Below are 25,451 nucleotides of genomic sequence, written 5' to 3'. Positions count from 1 at the left end.
ATAAAGGAGGAGGAGAAACATCTTATATCCTGCAACGCAATTTTTAATCTTATTTCGTTGCGATCTTCAGTTTGCGTACAAAGCTTTTTGCATTTATAGACCAGGATAGGGAAAACACACAAAAATAAGACTGGTCTGAGAAAATGGATATTACTGAACCCAGCGAAAAGAAGAGGTTGCCCCTAATTAGATCTAAAAGACATAGCCTCTTTTGACTGCGGTACTTAGGGAACAGTCCCCCCTTGACCATTACATCTTCGCCAAGTACTTGTTTTGCGTAAATTTGTCATGAGATCGCAATTAGTTATTTCAAAGAGTATTCATTTTACAGAGCCTCCACCTATCTAATAATATTATTCTTCCTCGAACTTGACTGCCCCTTACTTAGCCTCTACTGGCAGTGGCTCCCAAAAATACCTCTGCCCGTGTTTTCCTTCTCCACTGTCCGACGCCAAAGTCTAAACTCGTTTAATTAATTCATTCCAAATCTTACGAATAACTTATTCTTTAAATAGAGGTATGTTTGATTTCTTAAGAAGCCTTGGCCTTAAATCGAACAATAAAAACAGAAACAAAATGGGCATATTGAATTGTTATTACATTGTCATTAGTTGGTTTAAAATTAACCTTCCTTTTATCTTCATAACCTTGCAGCCATTAAATATGGGAAAAAAGTGCTAGATGGAACGGTAGAGAGGAGAAAACAATTGTTCAAATTAAAGCTATCAATTTAAATACTCCATCACTACTTCTATTCTTGTTGACAAAATTAAAAACTTTTAAAAAAAATGTAATTGTCAATATTAAAATAGAAAAACATTAAAAGTACAAAACCAAGGACAGATCGAATACATATTTACAAGTTCTTGGTAAACAGTTAGACATGGCACTTCATCCAGCATTCAGACATTGGGTTATTTCAGCATAGTTTACCCGTTCCGCTCTTTAGGTGTCACCAAAAGAATTCTTTTTTTCCTTTTCAATTGAAAGGATCATTAAATACAAAGAGTAATATTAAGTATTTCTTTTTCAAATATGCAACAATATGGCTACGTACTTCAACACTGGATTTGGGAGTATTTAAACAAGCTAAAATTCTAGCAAAACTGCAAAAATTGAAAATAGTATCGTTTTTAAATAATTGATTTGAATGCAAGAAAATCTCTGACATTTTAAATTCAGAGATTAATATGATTCTGAGTTCACTGATTCTTAAATTTTTGGAAAGATAGAACTCAATATACTACATAATACTTGAATTTTTTAAGAAGTGTCTACACCCCCAATAAAGAAGTAGACTGTGGACTAACTCCTTCAGGGATCTTGGAGTCTGTGACCTTATATCCCAACCTAATGATCCACTATCGCAACTTGAGAATCTTGGTATCTTCGTGGTAGAAGAGATAATCATATGACCACTATTTAGCGCCAGCAGCTCACCAATCACTGAAGTCAAAGAGAAAGCCCTTGCAACTTCAGCTACGATCCACTCCATGTATCTTAACGCCATGTATCTTAACGTCTACTTCACCATTTAGATGAGTAAATTAAGTAAATATAACGCAGCACAATCCTACTAGACTTTGTTTATCTACAGATCTAATGACCCTGTAATTTATAAAACTTATTGCTTCAAATGTGGATATGATGCATTTTGTAAGGATAAAAGTTTTTTTTTTTTTAAATCTTTTACTAAATTTACAACTGCAACAAGATTGTTGCAACAAGTAAATGTGGTACATGATTAAAAAAATAACGATGAAAATATACGTTTGGAGAAGTCATTCCATTATCTTGGACATATGTATGCTCTTATGACAGTAGATCGCGAGGCCATCTTCTCTTCAATCTTCCTGGAGGATCAACTGGTATTGCAGAAGAAGATAGTTTTTCGATTAGAGGGTTAGGATGAGCTGCTGAAGAGGAGTGAAATTTGAGGAAAGGAGTGTTAGCAAGATCTTTAACGAAAGGGATTTTGAGGTCATTATGGATAGTGAGGTTAGATACATAGAACGGAGCGTTAAGAAGTTTTCGAAGAATTTTTGACTGTAATGTCTGGAGGCGTAGTGAGTTGGAACGCTTAGTCGATCCTCATACTTCGATGCCGTATTACCAAATAGGTCGCAGTAACAGTAGATATAAGAGTCTTTTGTTTTGTAGGTTGAATTTCGATCATTTGTCAAGTAGTCTGGCGAGAAGTTTGTAGCGTTGGTTAGTTTCTTGTCTGTTCAGTCTATTATGGGGATTCCATGTCAACCGTATGTCTATAGCATAAAAGTGAAATTATTTTTCTAATATTTGTTCGGTACAGACTAACAATTCTTTCAAAGAATATATCACATTTCTCCCATACTCCTATAGGTTATTTCTATGAAAGGAATAGAACAAAAATTATTTGGATAGTCGATTTCAGTGGTATTAATAAGACTGGTAGGTACAACTTAGATAAGTAAATAAAACCTTTTTATAATACCAAAAAATACACCTAAACAATAACAAAACCTGACACGCAACATTCTCAATGCGGCTGTTAAACCTCGCCCCTAGGAGTGTTTCGTTTGTTTCGTAAAGTAGTAAGTTGGGCAAGCGTTCATCTAATGCTTTTCTCGGTATGTGTTCTAGTTTGTTCTCAAGACCGGCCCAAAAAAATCAGCTATGACACTCACCATGTCTATATTGCTAGATAGATTCTTCTCAGTTCATCAGTAGTTCTTCGCCTCTACGGGTGTCTAACCTTGGCGGCAATAGAGATTCGTATCAGAACTTTTCTCTGATGAAGTAGAGTGAAATATGGTCCAGGAATTATTTATTTATTTTCAGTGCTGAGCAAAGATTGTTGAGGCAGCTGCATAGAGTTTTCTTTGCACCGAAGCAAAACTCTTAACAATTGGTTACAGCGCTGGGTTCATACCGTAAGCTAGCTTTGGTCGGATCACGTTTTATATATTTTGATCTTGTATAACTGAAGAGCAATTTTATTAAGGATTTTGCTTATCAAAAGCTTGAAAGCTTCTCTGAATTTTAATATGTAAAATTAACACAGCACCTGAGTATCCAGATGACAAATTCATTCATATACCTTTTCAAAAGCTTTACTCCGAAATAACACTTTTCCTTGCAATGCTCTTTGTTTCCTAGTTTCAGTGTACATGATTCAACGTCATTCGCCTGATTCACCTTAGGCTTCTTTCAGTTGATGCTCCCTTCATCTTAACAAATCCCTATGGACATTATATAGCGATCTAGCAGATAGAACATTATCATCAGTCAACTTTCCTCAGACATTTAGAAAGTGTGTTATATGCTCACAGAAAATAACACGCAGTTATAATGAGTGGATGTTATTGCACTGCCAGTTATTACCCTTTCAACATTTAAAATCTATTAAGGAAACATGCAATTCCGGCTGTCCGATCCTTGTTGCATCCCAAAAGCTACGTTCTTGGTATTGGACGTTTATAGGTGGTGGTGGAGCAACAAAATATTCTGAAGGATCTCTTTATAGGAAAGCTTAACTTAGCAGTTATCATTAGAATACTACCCCTCAAAACAAAAAAAAAAAAAAAATTATCTGGAAACGAAGTTCACATAAAAATAAGATGCATCCAGGTAGGTGAATACCATAAGATCTAAGAAAATCGATGGTGCATTTTGGAATAAATCAAGGTAAAACAAGAAATGCTGCGATAAGTTGCAGAACTAAAGCGTTTATAATTCGAAAATGTACACCTTGGTTCAAAAATCAGGTATGCTAAGAGCACCTTGCTATACGAGGTGTGGCTATTTAAATAATGAGACTATTGCTGTAAAACATTTTATTTTAACCTTATACATATTTAGTTATTATCACCTTCAATATAGACCCCTCCTCTATTCCTACAACGCTCCATGCGAATTTACCATTGTTCGAAACAGTGCTGGAAGTCTTTTTCTGTGAGCTCCTGCGTGACGCGTGACGCTTTTTCTTTCACAGCTTCAACGGACAGAAATCGTGTTTCTTTTAATGCAGATTTGACTTTGGGGAACAGATAAAAGTCACATGGGACCAGGTCAGGCGAATAAGGCGGATGGCCTAAAACTGGGATGTTGTACTTCGCTAGAAACGTCTTGACAGCCAATGCAGTGTGAGCCGGCACGTTGTCTTGATGGAGAACCCATGACTTGTTGTTCAACAAATGGGGTCGATTTTTCCTTAATCTTTTACGGAGTTGAGCAAGAACCTCACGGTAGTAAGGTTGATTAATTATAATTGTTATTTTCATCCGTTTTGGACGTGGAAGGGCGACCCGGGCGGTCATCATCTCCGAAGTCTTCTCGGCCATCTTAGAAACGTTTGAACCACTCAAAAACTTGCGCACGTGATAAATATTCATCGCCATAAACTTCTTTTAATAAAAGATAAGTTTCAGTAGAGGTTTTACCCAGTTTCGTGTGAAATTTCACGACAATTCGTTGCTCTACTACTTGTGGTAGTATCATGTTTTCGGCAAAACGAAATTAACACCTCTTATACAAACGACGGTTCTGGTCAGACAGATTTCTCTACAAACACGTGAGACGCTGCAATCGAAAGAGAAGGCTATACGCTGCACAGCTGTCGGTCGTTAGGATTTGACGCAGCATCAGTCTCTTTATTTAATAGCCACAACTCGTATTATATATTTAATTAAAAATTACGCTATTATGCGATGTTAATAATCTTATGCAATAGTTTAACAGTTGTAAGAATATCGAAGATAATTGGATTATCAGAAGAAGGGACAAAAGTTTGACTGGATTCCAGCATCTAGCCCTTGGGTTTTCTCTCACTATAAGCTTTACAGCTCACTGACCAATGGTGGAATATGTTGTCTGTAACTGAAGAATTCTTCCAGCAACTCTTCTGGGCGCTAACGAACTAAAGATGTTGAATAAAAATACGAGGGTCATTCAATAAGTAACGAGACAAATTACTACTGCTCAAAAACAGCTAAATTGATCCGTATGAAACTTTCAGGACATAAAGTTGGCAACCTTGCGATGACATCTGATCAGCTGTTCAATTATATTTTGTAAACATAACCTCAAATTTACTCAGTTAACGATGGCGAGTCCGCTCGAGAATTGCACCGTGGAAGAACAACGTGCCGTGATCAGATTTTTAGTCGCGGAAAGTGAGAAAGGTAGTAAAATCCACAAAAGAATGTTAAAAGTGTACGGAGACAATTGTTTGAATCGTTCGAACGTTTACAAATGGGTAGAACAGTTTCAAAGTGGCCGTACAAAAGTTTCTGACGAGCAACGCAGTGGACGACCGATCGAAGTTGGGACTTCCTCTCTCGAACCTCGGATTGACGCGTTAATTCGGGACAATAGGCGTATCACCGTTGAACTGATAAGTGAAAAAGTAAACGCAAGTGTTGGAACTGTCCATAACATTATTCACAACAAGCTGCAGTACAAGAAAACCTGTGCGAGATGGGTGCCCAGACAACTTACGGACGCTCACAAAGAAACCAGGCTTCAAATCAGTCAATAGTTGAAAAATCGATATTCGACTGAAGGAGAAGGTTTTTTCAAAAGAATTGTAACGTGTGATGAAACATGGATCCACCACTATGAGCCAGAGTCAAAACGACAGAGCCTTGAGTGGAAGCATACGACGAAAAAATTCAGGACCTAGCCATCTGCCGGTAAAGTCATGCTTACAGTATTCTGGGATTTTCAGGGGCCAATTTATTGTGATTTTCTTGAAGGCCAAAGAACAATCAACAGCCAGTACTACGGTGACATGCTGGAAAACAAGATAAGACCTGCAATTCGAACGAAACGCCGTGGGCTCTTGACTGAAGGCGTGATTTTGCTTCATGACAACGCCCGCCAACATACGGCACAGCTGACGAAAGAAAAACTTCAGAAACTGGGATGGGAGATCCTTCCACATCCCCCATACAGCCCCGACCTCGCCCCATCAGACTTCCATCTGTTTGGACCACTTAAAGATGGTCTACGAGGGATACATTTTCGATCCAATGAAGAGGTAAAAAATCAGGTGCAAAAGTGGCTTCGAGATCAACCCAAAGAATTTTATGCCAAGGGCATTTACAAATTAGCAGAAAGATGGGACAAGTGTATAAGTGTTGCTGGGGACTATGTTGAAAAGTAACCAAAGTTTTGTACTGATTCAATTAACCGTTTTTGAGCAATAATAATTTGTCTCGTTACTTATTGAATGACCCTCGTATATATGAATTTTTATGTGAGCAACTAATTAATGAACAATTTTTATCGTTAATTCACTATTACTTATGGTTTATTTATTTAGTTTTATTTTTCATTTTTAAAAGTATTTTATTCTGAAAAAACTTGTAATTTGTTTACAGTTAAGAAATAACAAATGTTAACAAATAATTAGGGAGTTAGCATACATATTAAGGAAAAGTATGGTCGTTTGGTAGGAGTTGTATAGAAGTTTTCGGTTGGGTGGGCCGGCACAAGACTTAGTAACCAAAAGCAAAGGGATGGCGAGAAGGAGCGGCAAGTCAGTGACCTGGCCGGTGGTTGGGTTGTTTTTTCGGTAGTAGTAAGGTTGTTACACCTGTTAAAAAACGTTTCCCCACTTTACAGAGTGGGCAAAAGTGCTGCAGCGCGCTCGTATTCGAATGCATGGTGAGCAACAGTTGGTAGTACTACAACCCCGCACACCACAGACATGCTCAATGAAACGACATTACCACCTTGTTCTGCAACCACTCCGATAGTATGCCCCCTCCACATGAAGATAAACAATCATACAGAACAAGATCAATGTGCTGTTTACTTTTAAAACACAAAAAATAATTGATTAATTGTGGGACACAATCATCTCACGCATATTAACTGAAACTACACGAAGTTCAAAACAGTTATTCTAAAAATGCAAGTCGTCGCATGGGTAGAGATTAGTAAACTAATTTTACGGATGGCGAAATAATAAACCCTTTAAACCTAGCATTCAAATTGACAAATTATTTATTCTCGAAGTGGAATTTTGATTGCATTCAGAGGTTCAAATATTCAAAGATTAATAGATCTGAATATTCAGTGGAAATGCATATCTACAATCTACACACCATTCATGTTTGAATACTGTAGAGCGGTGTTTCCCAACGTGGGGCCCACGCCCCCCAGGGGGGCAATTTGATAGTTAAGGGGGGCAATTCGAAAATGGACTCGACACGACTTAAACACTTTCGCTCCGGGCCATTTAAATGCAATGCTAGATATCGGTGCCAAATTTAACAAAAAAAAAGCAAATTCTTAAATAATTGCGGTAAATAATTATTAGGTAAAATTCCGTTTGACAAGACCAAAATATCAACCGGGTGATTGGCGTCGTCAAGTAAATCCCGGACGTTTTAAAAACTCGCTAAACAGCGCAGTTGTTGGCACTTAATTGGCCTATCGATGCATATCAAATATGCAGTATCAAGAAGAACTCGCAGAATTGCAAAATGATGAGTCAGTTAAAACTTTATTTAATATAAAAGGAGCGATGGCATGGCTTTGTGAGGAAACAGAAATCAAATACCTAAATTCAACCAAATGTGCAAGAAAACTATTGCTACCGTTTCCATCTTCATTTTTAGCTGAATGTGGATTTAGTGCTGTAAATGATTTACTGGTAAAAAAAAGAAATCGGCTGGATATAACACAACGTGGAGACTTGAGACTGCAGCTAACCAAATTGGAACCTTATATAAAATCTCTGTGCAGCAAGCATCAAGCGCAAGGATCTCACTAAATTAAAATAATAAATTAATATAGAAAAATCTGTATTAAAATTATTTGGAATTTGAATTTCAGTTTTTCATTATATGTTTTGAAATTTTACTTACTGTGGTTTGTTAACAATTTTGAGAGTTATTTCTTCCTAGAACCTATCATTTATGTTTCTTAAGTGAACGAATCAATTTGTTAATGTTAAAAATTATATATGTTACATAGGGGGGGCATAAAAATTTTATAAAGGTTAAGATGGGGCATGACACAAAAAAGGTTGGGAAACACTGATATGCAATATTTTAGCCCTCTTCACTTTCAAAAATATTTCTTGTACGTAGGGGGAGACAAATTCCCCCCCCAAAAAACCTTGCCGGAAGCCCAGATTTTCGCATGTAGTTTAGGGTTGGTAGATTGTAGATATGATGATTCTACAATTGCAATAATCTTTTAAATGACAACCAGAACAGTTGACATATACAGAAATAAATTGGAAACCTTATTAAATTATTAATCTTTTCATAATCGAAGGTTAATTTGCTTAATTTCAAATAGGGTACAATAGAAAATTTTGAAAAAGCAAGTCTAACAGATCAGGAAAGTTTATTTGTAAGACACCTAATTGTATTGGTTAATAACTAATTCAGATATAAGGATTATCTGATGTGGGTTCAAAGGGTTGTTAAGGCTTATTCATATTCTTTTCTTTTTCAAGAGCGTAGCTGTGTGTGAAATTGAAATTTGGTGTGAATACAAACTATATGAATTTTTGTTTAAGTACTTGTTTAAAATATTTCTTAACATTTTCTCAAATATTTCAGTGAAATCAGAAGTAAATGTTTAAAGTGCAATTAGTAACCTTTGACTTCCTTATTTTAAGATAGCCTACTTTAAAAATTGACTACTGGTCCATCTAAAAGTGTTTTCAATGAATTAAACAACTTGATAAACTAATATGGTTGTGTGCTCGTGTACAAGTTTTCTTGTAAAAACAAACGTAATTTCTCATACGAAGATCAAAAGGAATCCTCAGAAAATGATATACCGTTAGAAAGCCCATTAGACAAGGAAACTTTTATACAAAAGTGCCAGCACCTAGGTCTGATAATGATCACATAAGGGCCTAATGAGTTTTCTTGAAAATTTCGATTACTTTTATTTTCCCAGTTTCCGGAGGAAGATTAAGGCTGTTTGGAGGATAACTTATGCTTCGAAATGGTGTCAATTTTTAGAAAATTTATCTGTCTTTCTAACCGTGTCATCAGAATCGAATTCGGACTAAAACTTTCTGAGTAATAACACTTTTATTGCAAAAAAAGTAATGTTTTTACAAAAAAAAAAATTAAAGTGACTTCACTCAAGAACAGTGCAAAATATGAAGTTGGTAGTTGGAGTTGAACTCCACTTTAGATCTACTACACCACAGTAGGCCTATGGACATTACTTACTGGTTCACCCTGTATATGTATAATTTTCTATTAGATTTATTTTAAGTTTATATTTTAATTAGGGCATAATCTTTTTACATACAAAATGTGCAATAATGCAATAAGAACTACATATATTTCACACTCAAACCATAAAAACCTAATCATGAGCTACACATGTGAACGAATTACCGAACAGCTAGGAAGGGACGATTGTCTATTGGCCTGGCTTCACTTAAAAAGATGCTTCAGATTGGTCTATCTTATATATAACTACTACTTCTACATCTTCTTACTCCTAAATTTAATGAGTTCTTCCGCGTTTCAGTGAAAGTCTAGAAATCCACAACAGTAAAATCGTACATCAGATTACCCATTTAAAAAAAAAAAAAATCTAGACCCTATGTTCCAATTAAATTGGGCGCAATTATTTCCTCTAGCTGAAACGCTCTTGGAATTCAAAGAATTGTTCTGGCTGAATCTCCATTATTAATGAAATGTTCGGCCAAGTTCGTACTCTGATCGTAAATAGACGAACAAAATGGCAGTTAAATGGGCCACGTGGCGGCACCTGTTAACAACTTGCTCTTTTCACTGCTAAATAGCCTTGAAATCCATAAAGGTTCACAGTATATTGGGGACAATATAAAATAAACAACAAAAATATATTTTTTTATCTGTTTTTGAAGCTAAAATTGTTTTTGATAAAAATAAGACCTTCTTTCTTTAAAATTTTACTGGGGTAAGTAACAAAAAAAAAAAAAAGACTGCACTAAATAGATTAGAATATGGCCATTTTTTAAAAAGATGAAAAAACAACAACCTTCATTTTTATCACTTGTTCAATTGTTGCGTCACTACAACTTAGTAATTTTCCCTTGAAGAATTTCCATCTTAATTGTACAATTTGAATTACAAATATATTTTTTCAAATCTAAACGTTAGAAATTTGAGAAACAGGTGAATGCAAACTTTAATCCTCAGATTCATCAAAGTGGCTCAATATTTAATTGTTCAATTAAAGTTATAATCAACGTTACAGTTCACGTAAAAAAAGATGAAAAACAAAAACTTTTAATGACGTTTTCGTAAATTCCCTATTCGATTTTTGTAAACCAAAATATAATATAATTTACAATATAGTATACATGGTAGAAATAATTAAAATTAAAATGTCCAAATCAGCATTGGAAGAAAAATTAACAAGGCGAAACCCTTAGAACCATAAAATAATTGCTTTGAAAAATATTTCACATAAAAGTGACAATAACGAATCAAATAATTCATACAAGAAATCGTTCCTCCGTCTCTGTCATTATTTCTAAGGAATCAAACCGAATTTCCAGCGAAAGAATGAAGAACGCTCCTAGAAATAAGATCCAGAGGAAGGTAGGTCTTCTTCACGCTGTGAAAGTGACTGATGAAAGGATATGCACAAATTCAGGCCGAGGAAACGCCAATCTAGTCCTTTAAAGAATTTGAGTTCTAAAAGACAGAGGCTGCTTGATTCTCTAATTGTTCAAAACATTCATGAAAAGGGCGATTACAAATTGGTTGCAAAAAATATGAAAGAATCAGATTTCTGTAAGTACCTTTCATTGAAATATTTTGGGTAGATTACTAAGTGGGATGATTGTTCAGTATTAAGACGATCTGTAATCTACTTCGAGAAAAGAAGTAACAATTACCTTTGGGAGGAATATACTTTAGTCTCAGGAAAGGAAAAAAAGATTTGGAAATAAGTGGGAAAAAGTGCAAAAGAACTGGATGGTTACCAATTCTTAAGCTTATAAACGAATGAAGAGGAGGCACTTAGAAGAAATGACAAAGAATCCTGTCTGGATGTTTCAACAGTCGAGGAACAGAGGTGATTTCTAAAAATAATTTTTACCTAAACATTAATGGAGAATCTCTATGATGGCGCAGAAAGGAAATCATCACTCAATAAAAAATCTTGCAAAAATAGAAATGGTGGAAATTTGACTGAGGAGAAGTCGTATGAAGAATTAAAAAAAAGAACCAGGATAAGTAATGGTTTCAAGGGACAGGAAATGACCAGAAACGTTTGCCCAGAATGTCAGCAGAAATCGAAAAAGGAGAGTAGAGTTGGTATGCTCATATCTTTAAAAAAAAAAGCCAGAGATGATTACGCGGTAATAAAATTAAAAACGTTAGAGATCGTGAAAACGTTAGAGATCGTGAAAACGTTAGAGATCGTGAAAAAGCCACAAAAACTGAAGAAAACAAAACTAGTTAAACTGCACTTCTGAATTTTGAACCGAAAGTAACTTGATCCATTCGTAAAGCGTTTTTTCTTTTATGGTTAATCCAAGATAAATTCAAGTATGCTGCTTTTCGAAACAGTTTTCCTCGGATAATAGGTTTTCTGCAAGCAGTGGCGTGTTTCAGAAAGGTGTTCTGGTGTTCTATCATATCAGATAAAAATGGATGCCAATCGCTTAGAGAACGAACTTGCTCTACTTGAGATTATATCAATTAGTAGTGTCAAGAGCAGTCGAAAGGGGTGTTCCACTTCAGTTAATTATTATCATTATTTTACAGTGTAATAAAATTAAAGTGTAATAAAATGTTTAATGCTTCAAATAAAAATAAGTTTTATTATATATTCCATGAACCATAATTACTTTTCTAATAAATAATTTTTATATCGCTATTTTAATAATTAACACGGATTTTGTAAGACCCAATTAAAATAATACACATTTATTTATTAATTTGTATATAATATATTTCGTTTACTATTCTATTATGACTCTACAATTATACTGAAAATAAATTGCACTATCGAAACCATGGTGACTCATCATTTATTATTTTATTAAAATATTATTTTTAGGCGTGTCAACATCTGAAGTCACTGGCGCCCGGAGCTTTTACTAGTGCATTGCATGAGTAAATAAACATCACATTTTAAATAATACATTCTTCAGGAAATGGATTGGTCTCGTGAAATTGAAATTGCATAATCAGCGTTTTGATGGCGTTGCATGTAGTGCACAGTAGAAGCAGTTAGACACATTCACTAATTACCTTAACTTGAAATGTACTACAGACACACGTTATTTATTTAAGATTAATAAAATTTTTGATTTAATTTAATGCAAGGAGAATATTTGTTACATTACTGTGGTAACAAAACGGCATAAAAAACCAAAGATGAACATGAATTTAATTTTTAGGTTATGTGAAGTCGAAAATATTTTAAAAATTGCAACAATAAAGTAAATAACTTTTATTTATAAGCATTATTTTATAGTTAAGCAGAGAGGAATGTTAAAATAAATCACGCTATCTCTTAAACTTCTTGTACTTAACGGTATCTTGACTTCTGGAACGTCAAGTGTCCGCCCATAGTGCTGCTATCTGTTGGTCACTAAAAAAAGCATCTTTTCTTTCTTATAGCGGACATTTACTTAACCTTAACTGGTTTGAGTAATAAAATTTTACTGCAAGAGGGCATTTTTGGACATTTGATTCAAAATGTTTTATCATTAATTAATATGCAAAGACTATTCTGTCGGTATCTAATAAAGCGGCATATTTGTTTTTATATTGAAGCTTATATGTTAAACAAAATAATTTATTTACTAACCAAGTTAATGGCTTTTTCTAGTCCTACACCAGAAGTCTTGATTGCTGCTTCAGTCATTCTCGTCTCCTCTTTAACTTGGTCTGACAGGAAGTTAGAGTTAAGATCACAGTTCGTTGGTATAACTAGATATTCTTGAACGCCCAGAACCTGGAACAAAAAAAAAAGAGAAAGTATATTAGTAAACATATTTTAGATTCTCACTTTCAGAGGGTGCAGAAATATTTAAAAGAGTAATACACCCTACTTACTCTAGATTTAGAAATCTTTACTCCCTATAAATAAAAATAATCTTTAATCAAAATAATCAAGCTTAAATGAACTAGTCGATTCAACGTCAAATTAAAATTAATTAATTTCGATAATTTTATAATATTTTGAAAGTAGTAGCACTAAATGGAGGAATCTAGACAAACAAAATTCATCTAAATGGAGTTTTAATAACCCCAATTGCTTTAGATAAATCTAAAGGATAGCACACCAAGATTTTACACTTAACGTCTTCGACTGAGAGTCAATGTCTTAAGAGGAAATGAATTAAAACCAGCGGTTCCACCTAACCTTACTGGTTGTTGAACGCTCCACGGGTAAAAGGAATATCTCCCATGTCAAAGAGAGAGGAAAATGTTCCGAGAAAAAACCTGGTATCAAGAGCACCGATATCCAAAACAGTCAATGCGCAAAATAATAATAACAATTAAAATACTTAAGGTCAGGGAAGGGATTATCTCAGTTGTTAGCGCTATGTTCGAATCCAGCTGCCATCCTTCAGATTTTCTCTTCCTAAGAGTTTTTTAAAAAAAGCTTCCTTTCAGTGACCAGCCAGTGCCAGAAAGGCGCAAAATGATTTCCGTTTGCTTACGCGCCTTAAATTAAAAATAACAATTATATGTGATCTCATTGGAGCTTGGAACTTTTCTCGGGCACTGTCTTCCTTCGGTTAAAGTCCTCTATTATAGACGAACATTACCCATCAGTAGTCATTGAAAGAGGTAATTTAGGGATAGAATTCTCCATAAAATGATCAACAGAACAAGGTTTTCGTTAAAAAGCGTCTGCCTGAAAATGTGTTGTGATAAAAATGATTCACTTAAATTAAATTTAGTAAACAAATTATCAATCACTAGCAATTATTCAATCACAATCGTGAATTTAATCGATCGAGCATTGTGACATTAAAATGATTAAGAAACCAAAATCAATTAGAAGAAGAATAATATTTACCGAAATGAATCACATTGTTTCAATTTATCATTTTTAGTTTTACATGTCTATGAAATTATTGGTCTAATATGAGTATAACTAAGACATATTGCGCAAAATATATCTTTCTATTTTTTGAACACCCTCAGGCACTCTAGTTATGCAATATTCTTGACGAACCTGTAGTTAAGTTGGGCAACACGAACCTTGTAACAGTCTAGATGCAAGCAACGTTCTCATTATCAGCTTGCAAGTTTAAATATTTGTTTATTTATTTATGGTTTTATCGACAAATTATATAGACTGCTTTTTTTTTTATATATCTTTTCCGGATTGTTTGCGGAAACTGCTCTCAATGGTTGAATATCATCATTGGAAGCGTAAAACTCGAATAATTAAATTGAGGCTACAGCATTTTTTAAAATTTGACTATGTACATTAAGCAAACTTGAAACGGTGTGCGTTCGCTAGTGCATTTTTTAAATGACTTAATAGATAGTACAGTAGAAGCACAAATAATATACAGTTTAATTATTTAAGTATTTAATCTATTTAGTTGCTATACTTTAGTAGGTAAGTCTAATGGATGTAGAATTGGGTATAAGTAGAATTGCAGGCTTGTCCATGGGACATATTTTTCTGTCCCAACCCATCCCATCCCATGGCAATTTATGCCTGTCCCATCCCATCCCATCCCACGGGATTCCCATTATAATATTAATATGGAATACAGTTCAAATAAAATTATTAAATTTACGAAAGTTTACGTTTGTTGTCTACTAAATAGGACTACATGTACAAAGAGACATGCAAAACGACAAAATTTATTAACTTTAAAACTCAAAAGTATAATCTAAGTATGACAATTCAGTATCATTCTAACGACTACCATGGGAAATACAAATGTGTGCTGTCCCATCCCATGGGACGTTTCCCATGGGAATAACATTCCTATGGACAACACTGTAGAATTGGAACATAGCGGACTTTTAATTATTAATTGGGTAAGAATTTAAACTCATACGAGTTCGCTGATGGCCAAGCCCTATAAAAGTATCTTAGGGTTCTCATGTCGGACTATTAAATTATTTTTATATTTTATGTAGTTTAATACGGACAAAAATCAATATAAAGGTGTACGTGAACATATCGGACGCATTTTCAGGAGAAGTTGTCCACCTCTAAATACGGCATTAACTGTACGTGGAATAAATATATCGGTGTGAATGATATCCCAATATCGGCAAAGTATACTTTATTTAGAGCAGTGTCAAGGTCAGTTATTTGTTGTGGAGCCCAAATATGGGGATTCGAAGAGTATGCGGCGGTGGAAAAATTACTGCGCTATTTTATAAAGAAGCTTTTCGCCTTGCCCAGCGTACCCCGAATTACATGCTTTTTTTGGAAACGGGATTAAAGTCTATGTATGCTTATACCCTGCGACTGCACGTTATATACATCTTAAAGACTTTAAAACACGTGAATACCAGGCTTACGCAACAAATAGCCAATAAAGCAATGGAAAGGAAATTGTATTGGTACAGGACGTGGCTGGACCTCGCTGGGAAGTACGACAGCGATATAGAAATTGTACGCGGTAATGTCCAGGAACTGTCCGTCAGAATGGGTAGGATTGTGGAGCTGGTGGGCCGTGGTCATAGTGAGGAAATGATGGCTCTGGCAACCCGTTCGGAACGCTACATTCTTTATAAAGAGCTGCTCTCATGTGTAGATTACTATGTGTCATACATTTCAGATGAGCAGAAGCTATCAACGATGAGCTAGTATTCCGGACGAGGTGTCATATGCTGGGTCTAAACTATAAACCATGGTCCACTGAAGCCAACTGGGATTGTACCATGTGCAACTTGAAAGCAAAAGAAGATACTCTCCATTTTCTGGCTGTATACCCAATTCTTGCCGAGTATAGAATGAGGTATTTTGGGAAGATTCAACTCTCCAAAGAAGAACTAATAGAATACTTAAACGGGAAGGATTGGGGTAGACTTTGTTGGTATGTGAGGGCGGCATCCACATACAGAGATTTTCTGGTTGCCCAGTACAATGGATAATGTATGTATATAAAGTAAACAGGTTATTATTATTAATATTATTTTCTCCAGGTTTTATTTTATGTTATAGTTATGTTATAAGTTTATTTAAGTTGCGTTTTCATTTTTATTTTTATATATATTCTGTAAGTTAAAGACTAACTTGGCAGACGGACGTATGTCTATTGTCAAAAACTTATTTTTATTTGGAATGATTTATACAATATTCTTTTCAAAGAAACACTTATTATTATTATTATTACGGACAAAAATTGTTTACTTTAGTTTAAATTTATTTACTTCATATATTTTATAGCCTTACTGAAGGCTACCTGACAAGTGAAGATGCTTGTAAAACAATGAAAATTCTTCCATCCATAGTTCAATTAATATGTTACCTATTATCGTTTTTAGAGTAAACTTTCAAAAGCAATCCGCCCCTCTTAAAATTAATTGCCCTTCGACACGTTTTTTATCATAAATTTTCATTGTATGTGCAGATAAAACTAACAAATTTCTTTGTTTTTAGCCAGAAATATGGAATAGAGGTAAATTTGAAATAAAATTAGAGTGACGATATATCGATTTTGTCCTTGAAGTAGGACACCCAAAGCACAGGAGCGAGCAAAATGGCATCAAGACCATAAGGTGGTCGATTCTCTTTCTTCCGTCGGCTAGATTTCATGTCTGAACAGGATTCAGGATCAGGATCTAGAAGATCTAGATTTCATGCAAGATTTGATTCAGTATTCAATGATTCTGTGATTATGGAAGCTGTGAAGAAAGTCAGAGAAAGGAAATACCCTTGAATAGTTTGAATAGCCAAGCGAAGAAAAATTAAATCAAAACGTTTTAAAATTAAAATAACTTTCCCCTTGATGCCAATTTAAGAAAATGCTTTATCAAAATTACCCTTTCACCAGAAATAATCGTATTGGGCTTCTGAATATGGAAAAAAGAAAATTAGTTTTCATCTGTACATTTCCGGATTTGTAGTGGCTAGAAAGGACAAAATACCTTAAAAAGGAAAAAAATTACAGAAACAGGAAGTTAATATTCCTTTTAAGGTAACTTTTGGACTAAATCAGAAAATAGGAGGTCCTTGAGGATCAAGTTCTTAAATTTCTACTTCCTAGATTTCTATACACTTGTTGCCAGAACATTTTCTAAGAGTACATCATCCATGTGTGGGTTATCAATGAATTAGGATGGCTCCGGGCCATGCGACTCTTATCATGACGCATCTCAAATGTAATATCTAACACTAGCAGCTACATTAGCGTACAATTTAGGGATTCAGCTCAGCGAAAATTGTAGAATTCATGGACACAGAGAAATATTCATCTGCGTCTAACATCTGTCTTCAGATTTTGTCAGAGAGTGTAACGTAGCCGCTTAAGTTACTATCTGGCAGTTTGACAGTAGCCCCGGCCTGCTGTTTTTTAAGAAAGTACCGTATATTACTTCGGTAAAGGATGAAATAGCAATAATATTAAATTAATAATGGTACTTATGAAAAATTCAAAATAAAATTAAAAAAAAAAATTATAGAAACAATATTAATTAGAATCAAAGTAAAAGATGAGATTGTGATAGCCTTGACTTATTTTTTAATATAAAAAATTAAACAAGGCTATCATTAACTGCGTATTTAAATAAATATTTTTGCATAAAAGAAAAAAAAATTAAAAATGTACGTTTATAATGAAAACAAAGTCTTACTGTGAATTCACTTATCAGGAACGGATTCGTATGTATTTACATATTTTTTTTCTAGGCAATTTACAGACGTTTTTCAACTAGAAGTATTCATACTGACACTTTTTAAGCCGTTTGAGTCTACTTTTATTTCACATATTTCCACATATTTGGATGTTATCGCATATTTATACATATTTGATTAAAATAAATAAATATTTCTACATATTTAATCAAAATATGTACATATTTTTCATTTTGGGCATATTTTCATAATTGGGATATGGTTGACAGGAACTGTAACCACAGACTGTAGGGCTGTGAATCACAGTGGGCAATGGTTGTCAAATTCTCTGCAAACTGTGGTCTTCCTTAACCCGTTGCCGCAAATGACGGCTATAGCCGTCCGATCTTTGTTGATATGTAGGCAAACGACGACTATAGCCGTCGTGCACATTTTAATTAATTAAATAATTAATAAAAAAAAGTACAGCGTTAGTACGAAGTGTACTAACGCATAAACTTGTTAATTATTGAATAATACATTTAAAAAAAAAGGTACACCATGCCAGAATTTACACAGAATGCTGCTAAACAGTGTCGGGCACTTGTTAGTTCTTTGAAGTTGTCTGACGTTGTCTGTTCTTTCAGCTCGTTCGTTGAAGTGTCCAATTCATTTCGTTCGGTCACTTAGTGTATTCTTTTTTGGGTGAAATGCCACGAACATCGGCCTCAAACAAACAACTGGTTGCTAAATATCTTCGCAAGTTTCCAGCCGAACTTTTTCCTGGGAGTAAGGGAGATCTGATCAGATCAAAACTGGTAGAAGTACTGAGCAAGAACAAAGGGTGGGAGACCATCTGCAAGATTTCTGATATTATCAGTGGAACAGAAGTCACCTCAGAACATCGTGTACCCTTTACAACCAACGAGATAACTTCTTTCAGCAAGGCACCAATAACATCTGTAGATGTTGAACGATCTTTTAGTCGTTACAAGTCCATCTTACGCCCAGATCGTCGTCACTTTACGTTCCAACATTTGAAATTTCATGTGGTTGCAAACAATTTTGAAGAGAGAAGTTTTCAAAATTGAAAATTTAACACATCTTTTTATGAATAGTAAAAATGTTCTTTGTTGTATAAATCATTATAACTTGTAAAAACAAATTATTTTGTTCCTAATAAATTATTATAAATTGTAAAAGTGTTCTTTTCTTGTATAAATAATTATAACTTGCCCCCCCCCCAAAAAAAATCCATTTTCATAAAAAAAAATGTCCATTTTACTTAAATATTCCAGAAAATATTTTAAGAAAATCACATATTTTCCACATAATTGACGAAAATAAATGCATATTTTAATTAAATATTTGGCATTTTTAAATACATAAAAATCCGTTCCTTACTTATCATTGACCAACTAATACTTTTTGAATATCTAATTGAGTTAATGGCTGCAGAATTCGAAATTGAAATTAACAAATTTAAAATATTTAAAAAATATATATATAAAACTTAGGCAGATTCACAGATATCTAATTTTATTCAGCACCGTGGACATCACCACATTTTGAATAGAGTTAACTGAGACCAAGAGAATAAAGTGATTTACTCTTTCCATCTTAAAATTTTTTAAATATTTTTTCAGATATTATCCACACAATGATCACAATAAAGATACTTTTTTAAAAGTTTGCAAGCATATAAGAAAGTCAAATTTTAACCGTTGACAATGGTATATTTATGCAATTTTATCTAGCCGTTTATAATTATCTATCTAGTTCATTTTATAATTGTAAATTGCACTTTTTATTTATTCTAATCAATAAATTAAGTGTGTTAAATTCTAAATTTCCAAGTCTCTACTTTATAACTATATTCATTAGATAAATTAACCGTTCGTGCCTAGGCCTATATAAATAACAAAATGCAACAAGCAATCATACGGCCGCAAAACGTTGCATTTAATGAACTTATCACTTGCAAGCATGATATAAAATTACTGGTTTCTGTCCATCTCACTAGATGCCTAAAACAAGTTCCTTAATGTCAACATTTCCCAAAAGGAAAACAGAATTAAAGAAAATAAAACAAAGTAATTGCCAAAAAACAAACAAACGAAACTGCGATATTTCAAGTACGTTTTGCTGTTTCTGAACAATTTGTCGAATATTAGAATTTAATAAGTTTCCTTTTATTCTACATCTAATGTGTGAGGAATATGCATTAGCATTTTATATATTCTAGAAAGGCATACATTATAAACCAACAGGCAATGCTTCACGCTCCATAAAATTCAGTTTCTTTTTCGAAAAGAGATATAAATATAAACATGTTATAATTTAAATAACTGAATTAGCTTTACATGTTTAAATAAAATCTTAAAATTCTTTCTGATATAAACACTAAACATGAGAAACCTACCAAAACAGTTTCACTTTAGGGGAAATGATTTTCTTCAAATTCACTTATTTATCAATTTGAATTAAACCTCAATGTTAAAAAAAGAAGAAAAGATAATTACGCTGAAACTTTCAAAAGTTGGAGCAGCTCTGTCAGACCTTGCACAAATAAAAGTTTTAATTTGATTCAAATACAAGGATCAGGCCGGTGAAGAATAGATATTATTTTTTTCATTTATATGAAAGCCTTATGGCTTTGGTGAATAAAAAAAAAAAAACTGTGTACATACATTTTGATGTGAACACTGGTGCCAACTCACCACTGCTTACCAATATCTTAGATATTCTGAACAAGACTGCACCCAAATAAAAGAATTTAAAAAAATTTTAAGGCCCCTCCAACAAGCGGCTACTGATAAAAAATTATGTTAAAACAATAATTTACATGAACAGTAGATTTGTTTACTATTTTCGCCTAGTAAAGTGAAGCAGTTAATGATTTTATAGAAATATTTTGTAAGAAAACACCAAATTTCTTCAATAAATGGGCTGAATTTCAATATTTAAACCTCAATGTCAATACCTTGATGGAATCTTATTTCTAATTCTATTTGACTAATTAGATTACGTGACTAATTTTATTTGAGAAAAATGGAAAATAGACCATAATAAGCCGTGAGTCACAAGTTCGGCGAGATCGATTGTCCAGATTTATAGTAGAGGCGAGATTATGTGTGAGAAGGTTAGTACAAAAATGGAAGAGAACTGATGAATTTATGGTATTGGAATTTTGATGTTCCTGTTTATGAAGCAGATGTTAAGATCTTTGTGAAGAATAAAGTTGGAGACTTCGAATAAAGCGACAGCTATCTTTCTTAGAACTTGGAAGGCTTGGATTTGCTTAGCATTTAAAGGTTTGTTAGAACCATACAGTTCAAGCCCTTATGTCTAGATCGAATAGAGCGAGGCCAGTTTTGGTTGATCGTCGATTGCCCGCAATGTCAAGGGTGGAATTACGTGTACCATGGATTTTGAAGCGATTGTAGAAGACAAAACTTTCTAGCAATAGTTTAATGCATTCTGGGAATTCTTTCATGATAAATTTTCTTGGCACCCCGCCCAAAAAAAAACGCGAAAGTGAAATATTGAAATCAAATTATCAGCCATACTGTGCATTTTTATAACAACTTTTTCATATTTACGAACAAATAGTACAACAACTTATACACTGCAGTTGATAGAAAATTAAATTGCACTTTAAGTTAGTAAAAATTTATCTTGAAAAAGTGTCAGAAAATCGAATTTTTTAGGTACCGCATGTACAGGAATGCTGCTGTCAAAAGTTGGGTCTGGAAATTTATTTTCTTCATGAGCCTATATCTCGAAAACTTAATAAGTGATTTAGAAAATAATATATTTTACTTATCTACCGATACCTCGCTGGAATGCACCTAATACTGAAACAGAGTGTATAAACATAGCATGCATTTCACACCCCTTCTTCCCTCTTAGACTACGCCTATGACAAGTCGATCGCGTCACACTTAAAGTTGATCTTATATTTTCAGAAAAGTTGGCCACCCCTGGAATAGAGTATGCACTTGTAAATAAGTCGTTTGGGTTTCAAAGGTAATTTTGTTTACTAGAAGCGGTTGTTAAATTTTAATAATAACATAACAAAAAAGCATGTAGCTAAATGTGCTATTACTGCGCGTTTAGCGCTATAAATCTCCATAAATGTAGAACTACTTAAAAGAAAAGTATATTAATTAGTAGTTAGTAAAATGAAGAACAGCTTGGAAACAAGTTTACGAGGAAAGTTTTGTAACCACAGCGATAAAGTTCTGCTGTTTACCACAATCACATAATTATATCACTTTCATTGGTATAAGTTTCACTTCAACCACAACTCCGAGGTGTCCCATCTAAATGATCCAGTCAAACTGTTCAGCGATGAGAATTTCATAGGCCACGAATTTTCCTTCGTATTTTCTTTTAGAAAAATTCCAGATTTTTTTTTGGCATTGGCTTTCGCCATACAGCCAGCATCGTCTAGGTCAGTGGTGGGCAAACTTTTTTAATGGGGGGCCACAAAGTTTAAGAAATTCTAGAGGAGGGCCAGAATTATAGAAAAAATGCATTTTGTGTTAAAGCTTTTAATCATAATATTATAAAAACATTACAGCATTTCACACTTGTGTAACTACGCGGCTAGTTTAGCTTCACCTTTAGGTTATGCATCTATTATTCTACTAAGTAGAATCTACTTTATACTTCTCGACCGTCAAAACGTAATTATAGCGGGCCATATACTATCCATGTCGATGGACCCTCGGCGGGCCGGATTAAATACTTTCGCGGGCCGGAGTTGGCCCGCGGACCGTACTTTGCCCATCACTGGTCTAGGTGCTTATTACTAGAACATCACTCACTCTCTATTCTTACTTATAAATACATTCGCTTCACTCATTCATCCCTCTACTATACATAACTATTAACATAAACCTTACAACTAATGGAGGGATCAGTACTCTATATTCCTGCCATCCTTATAGCTTAACCGAAATTAAAATCACGTAACCCTTCTCTAATCATTTTCTTCCATTCATTCTAATCGGCTATAACTTTTAAATACACTCATATTTCTTTGCTAGCTCTGCTATAGATTTTAGCACATAGATGTTACTGGAGAATATTATGTCTTCGTAGCGAAAGGGTGCATCCTAAATACCTGTATAAGTCGTCAAACATTCGTTTCCTTTTTACTACATAACGTGGACATATCATTATTATATGTTTGAAATCCTCCTGCTCATCGCAATCTACGCAGAGGAGAGGACCTAGATTTTACAGATTTTACTATTATAGTATCGATTATTGAGGTTATTTTTAAATTTAATGGCGATCTAACAAATAAATTTCATTTGCTACAGAAATATCACGGCTAAACAACTTTACAGAAAACTTAAATTTTCAAAAATATGACATAATCGTGACCTAACTTCATTAGGTGAAACAAAAAACGAACATGCGAACAAAGATTTTTAATGACCTTTTCTGTTTTATTCATAGGGCAATATTTGATGCAAAATATTTGCAAAGAGAAAACTACTAAAGCATGCAATGGCGGATTCTTACATAAATGAGCCAGTTGAGTCTCAAAATGGGCCAGCAACATCAGAAATCTGATGGATCTTTCTTAAAAGAAACAAATTACATATTCTGAAAATATAAACGGCGAAAAACTTTTCTGTTTGGTTAATTTCAGCAACCAAATCGCTGAATATTTAGATTGTAGGACCCCAAACAACTTAACTGATCACAAATAAGGCAGAAAAAAAGGTAAATCAATTTCCCGGGGCCTAGATTGTAGACTGAAGAGGAAATAGCCTAATAAAGTCAAATTCTCTGCAAACTGTGGTCTTCCTTAACCCGTTGCCGCAAAAGACGGCTATAGCCGTCCGATCTTTGTTGATATGTAGGCAAACGACGACTATAGCCATCGTGCACATTTTAATTAATTAAATAATTAATAAAAAAAAGTACAGCGTTAGTACGAAGTGTACTAACGCATACACTTGTTAATTATTGAATAATACATTTAAAAAAAAGGTACAGCATGCCAGACAGCATTTCAATTGTTTTTTTATGCGTTTCCGCAAACCCTATCGCTCCGAAATATTTGTGCATCTATAAAGAAATGACGGGTATAACAGTCGAGAGTTTTTTTGGAAAAACTGTGGCCAAATGTGATAATTTTTACTTCCAAACATACAACTTACACTTGATTCCATCTAGCAGCCACAAAAAATTGAGAAAAAAAAAGTGTGTTTCTGAGCACGATTATCAAATTAAAAGTATGCGGCAACGGGTTAAGGATACATGTTAAAAACAGAATCTAGAGAACTGTGAATTATATTATGACTTCTAAGAGAGTTGATAAGCCAGTGGACATTCTAAACCCAAGAACCTGCAATATCAACTACTTCTTGTGGGTTCTAAATTTTTTTTACTAGAGTTGGAGGAGTCAGTATTGAATATTCTTTATGTTTAGGCTGGTTTGCTTCACTACAGGAAAGTCTAATTTCATTAAAATCCCATAAAATTTATTTTTCGTAGTTACAATAATCTTTACTTCTCATTAGAAATGTTTCGGGGTCGTTAGGAAAAAATGTGAAAAAATAAATAAAAACTCTGCCCTCCGAGGTCTATCTCCTAACTCAGAATTTAATACAGTTTTTTTTTAAAAAAAAAGTACAATATACAGTCACACAGGTTCGTTATCTAGGGCTCTACCTAGACAACCGTCTAACCTGTCGAACCCTCACTCAAGACTTAAAAGACAAGAACTGAACAGACGTTACGGACTACTAAGGAGACTCCTTGGACCGAAATCCTCCATGAAAGTACAACACAAACTTACACTTTACAAAACACTATATGGACATATGGAGCAGAATTGTGAGGCTCCGTCAAAACCATCCAACATCCAACCTATCCAATCTTTCCAGTCTAAAGTACTCCGCCGAATCGTTAACGTACCATTCTATGTCTCCAATCGCACCCTCCATCATGATCTCAATATTCTGTATGTAAATGAGTTTAATCCACACCCGATTCCTAAATTTCCACATCAAACTCTCTGATCACCCAAATCCTCTGGCTCAACCTACTATCCACATCGTCCTATCCTGACAATCCTCCACGTCGCTTAAAACGGCGTTGGCCATGTGACCTTATTGCCTCCTAAACCCCAATAAGTTCCTAGAGAGTTCCAGCGCTGGCTGGTTTCTCTCATCCCGTCATCCTGGTTGTGGCACTGAGCCCAGCTCTGTGACACAATTAAATGTTTGTCTGTAATTACACATTTGCTAGATGTCTATTTTGTACAGTTTCAAATAAATAAAGTTTTATTAAAGGTTTAAACTAGAAGGCTGTAATCATAGCTCTTTTGAATTATTGACGGCCTCCTTTTTGTCAGATATGTTCAGAATGTCTCTATTTTACAATGTATTAAATATTATTTTGAAATTAATCTGCTTAAATAACATTATCATACTCTTTACGACATTTTATCTGATAAAATTCCTAAAGAGATTTATTTTATAAATGAAATTTACAAATTTTCAATTGCACTGTCATCATTGTTATTTTATTCTTATATTTGCATAGTAATGTTCGTCAACATCTTAATCTTTCCATTACGAGCGGAAGAGTCGCCCCAAAATATAACTTGTTTTTGGAGTCCCACAATGGCGCATCCATTTTGAAGTCCATTCTTTTATTAATAGACAAAAACATTCCACAATCATCTCACA

General features: G+C 34.1%; 1 protein-coding gene across 3 annotated transcripts in view; it reads right to left on the bottom strand.

Moving 5' to 3' along the window:
* Window positions 1–25,451, bottom strand: part of LOC141455845 (RNA-binding protein fusilli-like) — a 142,226-nt gene that overhangs the window by 37,688 nt on the left and 79,087 nt on the right. For all 3 annotated transcript variants that reach the window (XM_074131283.1, XM_074131282.1, XM_074131284.1), the window contains exon 3: window positions 12,781–12,927. In XM_074131283.1, the coding sequence (XP_073987384.1) occupies window positions 12,781–12,927 (147 nt within the window). The remainder of the gene's footprint in view (window positions 1–12,780; window positions 12,928–25,451) is intronic.

Source organism: Rhodnius prolixus, unplaced genomic scaffold (genome assembly GCF_049639745.1).
Source record: "Rhodnius prolixus isolate KJV_2025 unplaced genomic scaffold, Rpr scaffold_4, whole genome shotgun sequence".
NCBI classification, from domain to species: Eukaryota; Metazoa; Arthropoda; class Insecta; order Hemiptera; family Reduviidae; genus Rhodnius; species Rhodnius prolixus.
Note: the sequence above shows the minus strand (reverse complement) of the source record. Positions and strands in the feature narration are given on the sequence as shown.